The 9,896-nt window shown below is 39.0% G+C and overlaps 1 protein-coding gene across 1 annotated transcript; it reads right to left on the bottom strand.

The window, feature by feature from the left end:
- Positions 1 to 898: 898 nt before the first annotated feature.
- On the bottom strand, positions 899 to 9,316 carry LOC134632066 (uncharacterized). Its single transcript, XM_063480653.1, has 3 exons — positions 8,629 to 9,316; positions 4,244 to 4,384; positions 899 to 1,687 (listed from the first exon to the last, which is right to left on the bottom strand). The coding sequence occupies exons 1-3, from the start codon at positions 8,696 to 8,698 to the stop codon at positions 1,500 to 1,502; spliced, it is 399 nt and encodes a 132-aa protein (XP_063336723.1). The 5' UTR covers positions 8,699 to 9,316; the 3' UTR covers positions 899 to 1,499.
- Positions 9,317 to 9,896: the final 580 nt, after the last annotated feature.

Here is a 9,896-nt window from a genome sequence, read left to right as displayed (position 1 = left end):
GCTTCACCCTTATAACAATTGGCAATGTTACCAGCGAATGGCCTCCAAAACCCTAAAACTGCATAACACAGGCCTTCACATCCTTTCACAGCAGAGTTTGCAAGCCTATCCAAATCTATCTATTTAGACATAACACTGGCCTCAAAAATGTATCATAAGTAGGGGCTCTAAAAATACATAATTTTGATAGATGCACAAAAAATAGAACAGTAAAATAAAATAAAAGTTGAATAAGAAAATAATTCAGCAAGACGCATGTTTTTCTTCTTTCATGTGACCTTTGCTCTGATTTTTTTGTTTTGTAGATGACAGTTTGTGTCAAATAAAACGTTTGCTATAATTATATATTATCACAATATATGTAAACATATAACTCTCCTACCTGAGCATCCTTCAGTTTTTTAAGACAGTTGTCAATATAGTAGGTGAACTGTTTTGTTGTTTGCGCTGGTTATGGTAAATGGACAGGTTCTTAAGCACTTCATACAACATGCCTTATTCACCCATTCAGGGAAGGATCAAATCACCAAACTTCCCATTAGTAAATGACCTGCTCTACCTCCTTTTTTGCTCTTTTAATTTTTGATTTTTGTTCTGATTATTCTGATCAGCACAATGGTGCAGTGGTTAGCACTGTGGCATCACAGCAAGAAGGTCCTGCGTTTGAATCCAGCAGCTGACTTGGGCCTTTCAGTGAGGAGTTTGCATGTTCTCACCTTGCTTCTGTGGGTTCTCTCTGGGAACGTCGACTTCCTCCCACAGTCCAAAGACAGGGTGAATGTAACAAGTAGAAGAAAATGGTTTGACGCAAGTTCAGACTATATGCACAAAAATAAACTACCAAAGTTCAAACCCATTTTCTTTTGAAAAATATCAAACATTTTAATATGTTTTCCACAATATTACATGCTGTCACTGAACAATATTTTTTTTTTTACAAACATAGACAGAAGAACCACATGCAGTGTGCGTTCCCAACTAATAATAATATTATAAAACAATTCAATATGAATAGCCTGTGAGTTCACAGAGGACACCACACAAAAATGTTATCTTAAAAATGATAGTGAACACTTTAACCAAGGAAGGAAATGACTGTCTTCCTGTACAAGTGAATTCAACTGAAGTCAGTGTGTTACTGCTTTGCTCATACAAAGTGTCATTACTCACTTTATTTTTTCATGAAATGACAGTATAGCCATGACAAGAGTAATGCTGTATGGCAACAAATCTTCCATAATATTCCATACTTTAAGGTACAGTAAGTGTATGTGGACATAAATTCACTGATGGCTGCAAGCTGCTTCACCATTATTTTTTATTTACAAGGTTATTTTTGCCACCCCTCTGACTGTAAGTCCAAGCAATGTGAACACCACAATTTAAAGGTGCATACCAATAAAGCCATACTGAGCAAAAATCCCCCAATTCAGTCCTACACATGAGCAGCTACGAAAAGAGGCCACTGATTTTATGTTTCTCTTGAGAGTTATTTCACATCACAACCACATCCTTAGCAGTAAGAGGGTGAGCAGTGCACAGATATAGTGGAGTGTGCTGGGATGCCAGAAGGGGGTGCTGTTACATAGGTCTGAGCCACAACAGTGGATTCGCACCCCTGGCAGTTCTTGTTGCTGGCAGTGTCTGGATGTAGCGCAACCACTTGTCAGGACGATACCCAGGGCCGCTGCAGGGACAGAAGGGAGAGACAGTCAGTCAGTCAGATAAGAGTGATTAGCTGGTGTTTGGCTCAGCAGGAAAAAAAGCAAAAGTAAGCATTAAATACTGCAAGTGTATAATGAGGAAGACATTTAGAGATCTCCACGGGATATGCCTACACAGCTGAGAAACTAATCCTCTGATAAAGAGTACATTTTGTAGTCGTGAATAAAAACATCATCACAGTTTGGAATCTGGCATATATGTGGTGTATTATTTGATAATAACTAAGAAAATACTTATGTTCTTAAATATGCACCAAAACTCCAAAATGTTTGCCCCAAAATTCTGACTTTAACTAATTTAATAGCGTTACACAATTAAAATGTAAAAATGTTACATTTGATGGAATCTGGTCAAGTGAAATTTACTTGACTCGTATTATATTGTCATGGTTCCTGGGTCGATGATCCAGTGCTTTGAGATTTGTGGAGTCAAGATTTATTTTGAGGATTTAAGAAGTGATTTAAGTTAGAGGTCTATATTATTTCTTCCTTTGTTTTGTTTCCCAGCCCTTCTGAGTTTTGTTATGTTTCTAGTTCTGTTCCTTGGTTGATGTTAGTACCTCAGTGTGTCTCTGTCTGGTCTCCCTCTTTACTTGTGTCAAGTTAGTCTTTCATCCCAGTTAGTCACGTCTCTGTGTTTGTTTACAATTTTGTCTGTGTCAAGTTTGTATGTCTTTGTCTCTGTCTCATTGTTATGTTTCCTGTTTTATTTTGACAGTCCCTCGTTTTGCTTCCTCCTATCTCAGATTCAGTTCAGCTGTGTCACCTGGTGTCTCCACTTTGCCTTATTACTGCCTGTGTGTACTTAAGTGCTCCGTTTTTGTCATTTCCCAATCTTGTTGTTGTCAGTCCTCTGCATTTTGGTCCATTCCCAGCCTACCGCACAGCTACCCTGTGGCATATATTCAGTTTATTCCGAGCACATTTTCCTTAAAGATTAAATATTTGAACGAATAAGCCTTTGATTCAAGATTCAAGATTCAAGGTTCTTTATTCGTCACATGCATAGTTATACAAGTATAACACGCAGTGAAATGTAACCACATGCAGTGAAATGTAACCTAAATGTAACTGAAATTTTATATATTTCAGTTTCATTTTACTCAAAGTTATTGCTTTATCTTTTTTTGAAGGTGAAAAAAATTCTTTCTTGAAAGCATCAAACAAAAAATTGTAAGCTGTCAGGATTTTTGTTACTTGTAATCTGCTCAGGGACTTTATTTGGTATGCACCTCAACCACTTTGCCTTGAGGGTCCCAAAGGTTTTTTTTTTTTGCATTTTATATATGTTTTTAATTCAAAAGGAATTGATGCATATTTTTAGTTTGCTAGTTCTTCTGATCAGCAATGCATTTTCAGCATTTTTTTCATTTCCTCACTCATCACCTTCTTGATTAGCACCAGTCAACATCTCTTAAAAGACAAACAGCAAACTGAGTTCCCCAGATGGCGAAGCAGTTGTTATTTATCTAAACGCAAACAGAGTAATCACGTCTGAGATCAGCCGGGGCAGCATGAAAAGATTAACCTGGCTAATAGTCAATCTGCTGTTTAAATGAAATACTTTAAATACTAAAACATGCTTCAACTAGGGGTTAACTGTCTTTGCATATGTTGAATGTTAATTAATAACAAGCATTACGGTGTCTCCTGAAAGTTGTGGCTTACAGTAAGCGAGCACTATCAAAATTTTGGCAACGATGATGTTTTTTAACAGTTAAATTACCTCAGCGCTCATTTTAATATCACACAATAACAATATTGGATATTTTCCTCTTCTTTATTTCTGATATAACTCAGAGGAAGGAACACCGAAATTGTTGGGGGTTAAGGGCAGATGTCTTGGGGATATGAGGATAAAGGGCACCAAAAAATCTAAGACTCTTATAGAACTTCAGGAGCATCTGTTTGATTTGCTTTGGACGGGGTCACAGGAAGATTAGCAGCCTGTCCAGCCACATATTACTACCAAGACACAGCTACAAGATTCTGACAAAATGCCTGTCATCCTGTGTCTGTCAGGCTGTCATCAGAGCTTGTCTGAGCTTGCTGTTTCTCTGAGCCAATGGAAAAAGGTGCCTCATCAGGCTTTTGGGTTGGAGAGGTTTCTTCAGATGTCAAGCAAAAAACAAAAAATCAAAAACGAAACAAAACAAAAAAGGTCTGGATTGCCCACACTTCTACGAATGCATCCATTTTACCATCAACACCCAGTTTGCCTTAACATGAAACAATGAATGAGTTACAATTTGGTCAGCAAAGCACACTACAGCAGAGTTATGTAACTATCCTCTGCGCTGGGACAAGTCGAATATTCACATCAGCGAACAAAGAACATTTACATGAAAGTATGATTAAAAACGATTACGCCAATGTCCAGCGGTACGCTAGAGTCAGTTCGTCATGATTTTATAATCTGCTACTCCATAAATATTCTCCAAAGAAATATCACACACAAGCGCATTAACTCACTGTGTTAAAGGATAAAGAGAAAAGGAAGATAATCATTAAGCACTCACTGCTCTCTGTCTTGATGCAGAAACGATGTTTGAAGCCTTTGTGAGAGTGGGGGCAGGTGATGACCTCTGGGTTGGAGCAGCCCACGTCAATGTACCTCTGGCCCTGGATGATGTTACAGCCATAGCACTGCAGACTATGGACTGCAAGGAAAGCATAGAACAATAAATACAGTGTTTGAGTGCTTTACTAGTATTGAGATTATGGGGAAAAATGTACAGATAGAAGAGATATTATTATGGAATTAAATTGCTTAGATGATGGAAGAGTGTATTAGTCTTATCAGCTCACACATATTGTGTGTGTGGCATCCAGAGAACCCACTGTTTTTACTGGTAGACCTACTTAGCACCATCACCATATGATCTTATTGTTATTTTTGTGGTTTCAAAATGTCACTTATATATAAAAGGGAAGATGTGAATAGATTTGAAAATAATATGCTTATCTGTCTAAATTATACTCCATCCAGTAAAATACACCTACAACACACAAGAGGCCTTCTGAAAACAAAGGGTGTGGAAAACAGTGCAGAAGTGGAAGAAAGGTGGACAGTATCACTTTTCATGGTAGTTACTTGCATTTGTCAACCCTTTGATTATCATAACACAGTTTCATCCCTGAGAGAATTCAGATTTATGAACATCTGACACATTTAACTTTGCTCTTGGTGCATGACGTCATTGGATTTCTTGGCTTCCTGTTGTTTACTAATCTATTATAAACTAAGTCCGCTGAGTTGGTTTGAATATTAGCTAAACATAACTGCCAGGCCTTTTTATTTTAAAGGCTGTTTAATGCTGAATGCATAAGAACCACCTTCAGTGTTAGCAGTGGTGATATTTTTACTTTAACTAGCATCCAAATCTACACAAGTGACATCTTCACTGACTCTGATTTGTATGTTCTATCTTTATGGGAGTTGTAATGATGCATTTGCATTCATTTAAACTGAAAATGAGCCAAATTTAAACCAATCCTTCACTTCAAGCACTACCTAACGTGTTATTTCATGAGATGCATGTGACCAAGATTCCTACGTAACACTTGTGATCTCCTAGCCAAGTCTACCAATCAACTGACTAAAAGTAGTGGAAGTTATAACAAAGAAGGCATGGGGTAAAAACATGGCATGGGGTAAAACAACATTAGTTTATGCTGTTTATTTTGCATTTTTAACTGGCACATAAGAATGAGAGATTTATCAGTAAACATAATCAGCTTTCAGAATGAGTTCATATACTGAGGGGTGGAGCTGGTGGGTGGGGCTGACTGAAGTGTAACAAATGGCAAGGCCCTTTAGTTTGACACACACAGAAGTTACATCCAGCAACCTTTTGTGGGAACATTTCTCCACAGTTGTTGCTCCCACACTGAGACATTTTAATACCGCAACCACCCATTTTAATAATTAATTGTTGTACTTTATCCATGATTAATAAGAAATTATTTTTTACAGCTATTGCAGTTTTTTTTTTTTTTTTTTATCAACTGAGGGTTATATAAAAAATGTCCTGGCCCCACCACCACTTATGTTACTAAAAGAGAAGCTGCCACTGATTTTATCGAGCTTATCCAGGATTCTGCTGCAAGGATATTAATGAAAATCAATAACAGGGAGCACATCAGTCCAGTCTTAGCAAAGCCACACTGACTCCCAGTATCCTATGGAGCTGATTTTAGAATACTCGTACTTGTATGTAAAATCTTTAATGGTCTTGGATCATCTTACATGTCTGACACTTTATGTCCCAACTTGCCCTCCTAGATCCTCCTCTGTCAAATTGTTAGGTATCCAACTCTTCAAAGAGAAAAGTTTAAGCCCTAAACTCTGGATCAGCCTACCTCAAAATATTAGGGAGACAAACTCTATGGATATTTTCAAGAAAATCTTCTAAACACACCTTTTTAAATCTGGCATTTAACAACAGCTTCCTCTTAATAATAATACCACTCCACAGCCATGCCTTCAGCAGTCTGGCAGATACAGAGTTTTTTTCCTCTCCACAGTTTTCATATCTTATTGGCCCTTTACTTCCAAGTTTGAATCTTTTTCACATTTCTCTGTTTTATAGGATTTCATGTATTATTTATTTTTTATATATGGACTGTTTAAATAATTGTGTGTGTGTGTGTGTGTGTGGGGGGGGGGGGGGATGTGTTGGGGGCATGTCTATATTTATGACGGGTTGTTTATTTGTTAAAATGTCTTTTTTAATATTTAGACAGAGCCACCTATTTTTCTTGCATGTTTTTTATGCCAGTGAAGCCCTTTGGATTTCCATGTGTAATATTGGGCCATACAAATACATTTCAGTTGAACTGATTGCAATACAGTGGAATTTATAGAAGTATTTCTTTGAATAAATAAAGCTCCTCAACGAATTCTTTCATCTTTAACGTCCTCCCTTTCCCGTGTAATTGTCTCTCATCTGAAATGCCTAACTCTTCTAAGAAAGTGAGGCTAAGCCTAACCAGAACAAATCCACCAGAGCTTAAAGGGATTGCCCATGAATTCAGACCCCTCACATACCTGCGCCTGACCTCCCAAATCCTGTACACACAAGATGGAAGATCAGCTTTGGCTGAAACCAATCCTCTCTCTTTATCTGTGCAGCCCTGTGGACTCAGTGGGCAGAGAGCGGACGCCAGCCTCTTGCTGCCCTGCGCCGTTAAATAGCCCACCAAAAGCTCTCATGGAGCTTTCAGGAGTAAACTAATCCCAGGCAAATGCTCTTACAAAAATCACTTTAGAAATCTGCTGGAATCAATGTAAAGCCTCGCAGGGACACAGAGCATGTGCCAGTCTGTAGGGGATGTGTCATATTCCCCTGTTGGTGGTAGTGAAAACTCACATAAATACTGCAGTATTTCATCAGAGTGAGGTAATGGCTGTGGAAATGAAAGCAGTGAAATAGTCATTTACATCTGGCAAATAACCTGATTTAACTGTCCAATGTGCTGAGATGTTACACACAGCTCTCATGAAACATTAAAAAGCTGCCCTATATGAGCATTTGTCAGCATAATGAGGCCATATTAGAACGACATTCAGCTCCCACGATACAGTGCAGTTTATTATATGAGTATACACACGTCCTCTCCCAGTATGCATTGCAAATGCTGATTAACTCTGAATCTTTTGTGACCCGAATCCAATTTTATTCATTCATTAGTTTCAAGCACATGCAAGCACCACATTTGTTATCTGTCATCATGTAAAAACTCAGCCATGTTGTTGCCATAGTATTACTATGAGCTTCATGGATTTTCAGTAAGAATTAGTTTAATAAGAAAGAGACACAGGGATTAAATGCAGTAGAGACTATTGCCTCTCTGTCTCATTATGTGGAGTTGTTTTTTTCCCTTTCTCAGCAGCTCTGAGATAAAGGAGTGCTCAAAATGATCTTTTAATGCACCGTAAACACATTAAAAAGAACTAAGTGAAGGATGATGGCTATAGTCAAGCATTATAATACACAATAGGTGATAAATGGTGTGCTTTTGTGGTTTTATATTCCAGAAATGCAATCATTTATAAGTGGAAGTGTGCATATGCGTTTGTTTTGACATATCTGTGCATTTCACGGATGCCAATATCGATAAACAACAAATCAATAATCTGCACAGGAGGTGAATTCAACCCTGCGTCTGAAGTTGATAGCGGGGTATGGCTTACTTGGATAAAACAAAGCAAAACGATGTCTCAGAGCGCTACATTTTCTGTTTGCCTGGCAGTCGCTGACACAAAGGTTATTGCCGAACTGAGCCAGGTCAATTGCTATTGCTCTACAGGGAAATTCATTTTGCCTTTTATGGATGTTACCTATTGTTTGGAGGCATAGATTTTAACTCCCAGGTCAATTACGATCAGAACAAAGCTATATTAACTGGAATGAGCTCGAAACACACTTGTTCACCATATTAATGTGATGTGCTCTGCTTTCGGTCTAAATTTTGATCGAGCTGTTTGTTTTATTATTATTGCTGTTTGTGTTATTTTAATGTTTTGCAGATGCATAAAATTAATATTAACAATACTTTTGCTCTATTTATTAAATCCTGCAGTATATATAGAGGATTTTTTCTATCACTGGCAATCATGTCATTAATTACTTTGAATGGAAAAGACTGTTTTAAGTGAAGATTATTGTATCTGGGCTATCACTAGGACTTAGGGCATGCCCCCCCCCCCCCCCCCCCCCCCCCACCCCAACCACACACACACACACACACACACACACACACACACACACACACACACACACACACACCTCCACCCCCACCTCTATCTCAACCCACAGACACAAACGCATATTGCTCATTAGGTCCTTTGCTCTAAAAGACCCACAACATATTTTCATACCAAAGAATACATCCTACCTACCTCGTGCAAAGCAGAGTGTCCAAACCAATATAAATCCAAACCCATACACCAGCCAGGTATGTAAAGTCATGGATGCAGCACAGTAGTGACAGTCAGTGGTCTGCGCTGAAGGACAGGTAGGCACAGATTTTCCCTGCTCTCATCTAATACTCCACCAAACCAGGCACAAAGAGAAATCTAGCAAAGATCCCACTTTCCAAACACTGAGCAGCCCAGCTGTCTCTCTCCACCCCTGCCTCAGCGAAGCTCGCGCAGCGTGTGAGCGAACTGCCAGTGAGAGTCCAGTGAGAAAGGGAGCCAACCATCCAGGGAGTCAAGTCAGCTCAGCAGCCAGTCAGGCAAAGAGACGAAGGAGAGGAAGATGATTGAATGAATTAGCTAGACAAACCAGTGCCTCCCTCAGCGAGCGCCTCGTGTCCTGAGAAGCAGGAGCTGGCAAAAGTTTGAGCACAAAACAGAAAAAAACATCTCATCTCTCATGTCAGCTCCTGAAGAAAACAAATGAGCACACAGATGAACAGTGAAGCAACGAGTGTGGTCCTTTTCCAGTTGGGCCAAGCACATCAGTCAGGATTAATTCCTGATTGATAATCCATTGCTCCTAATAATAGCTCTATCACAATGTGTTAAAAGCCCAGCAGCTAAATGGGATGGCACGCAGGGGTCCTGGGTTGATGTGGGTCTAAGTGTGCATGTGTGTGTCTCTCAGAGAGGGAACAATGCCAGAGGACTTGCAAACACACTTTCCCAATTGGGCAGGTTATCTGAGCTTGGTGTATCACTGCACTTGCACTCTGTGGAGAAAATTCTATCTAATCAAGAATTAAAGACTAAATCCTTTCTTAGAGACTGTAATACCAGCGGATAAGGCAGGCTTTGTGGTAAGCCCTCATTCCCTCCCCACCCAAAGCTACATATGGTCTGGCCTGATAGATGGCTGCCAATGATTGCTATCATTCATATTAAGACATATTGACAGGGTCAAATCCAGATTTTGCCACATATGTTTGTATTTTTTCAACACAGATGAATGCAGATACGGAATAATTTTATTAGAGAGCACATTTAGAAATTAAATAGATAATCATATCCTGCAGTTCTTCTCTTTTGTTTTGTGTTACACTTGCGCGCACGTGCCTCTTGTTATTAGTGCAGCAGCGTGTGAGTTGCCTCACTTTTTTGTGTTTTTATCCATGAGTCATTGTTTGTGAGAGTGTGAGAGAACGACAAACAGAGCAAGGACAAAAAAAGTGAAAGCAGTTTCTTAG

This window comes from Pelmatolapia mariae, linkage group LG7 (assembly GCF_036321145.2).
Source record: "Pelmatolapia mariae isolate MD_Pm_ZW linkage group LG7, Pm_UMD_F_2, whole genome shotgun sequence".
Classification (NCBI taxonomy): Eukaryota; Metazoa; Chordata; class Actinopteri; order Cichliformes; family Cichlidae; genus Pelmatolapia; species Pelmatolapia mariae.
The sequence above is the reverse complement of the archived record's forward strand: the minus strand, read 5'-3'. Positions and strand labels throughout refer to the sequence as shown.

Excerpts from the sequence above, each read along its gene's own strand:
- LOC134632066 (XM_063480653.1), bottom strand. The coding sequence starts at position 8,698 with ATGACTTTACATACCTGGCTGGTGTATGGGTTTGGATTTATATTGGTT. Across the intron at positions 4,385-8,628 it reads GACACTCTGCTTTGCACGAG|TCCATAGTCTGCAGTGCTAT; the intron begins GTAGGTAGGATG and ends CTTTCCTTGCAG. Across the intron at positions 1,688-4,243 it reads CTGCATCAAGACAGAGAGCA|CGGCCCTGGGTATCGTCCTG; the intron begins GTGAGTGCTTAA and ends CTGTCCCTGCAG.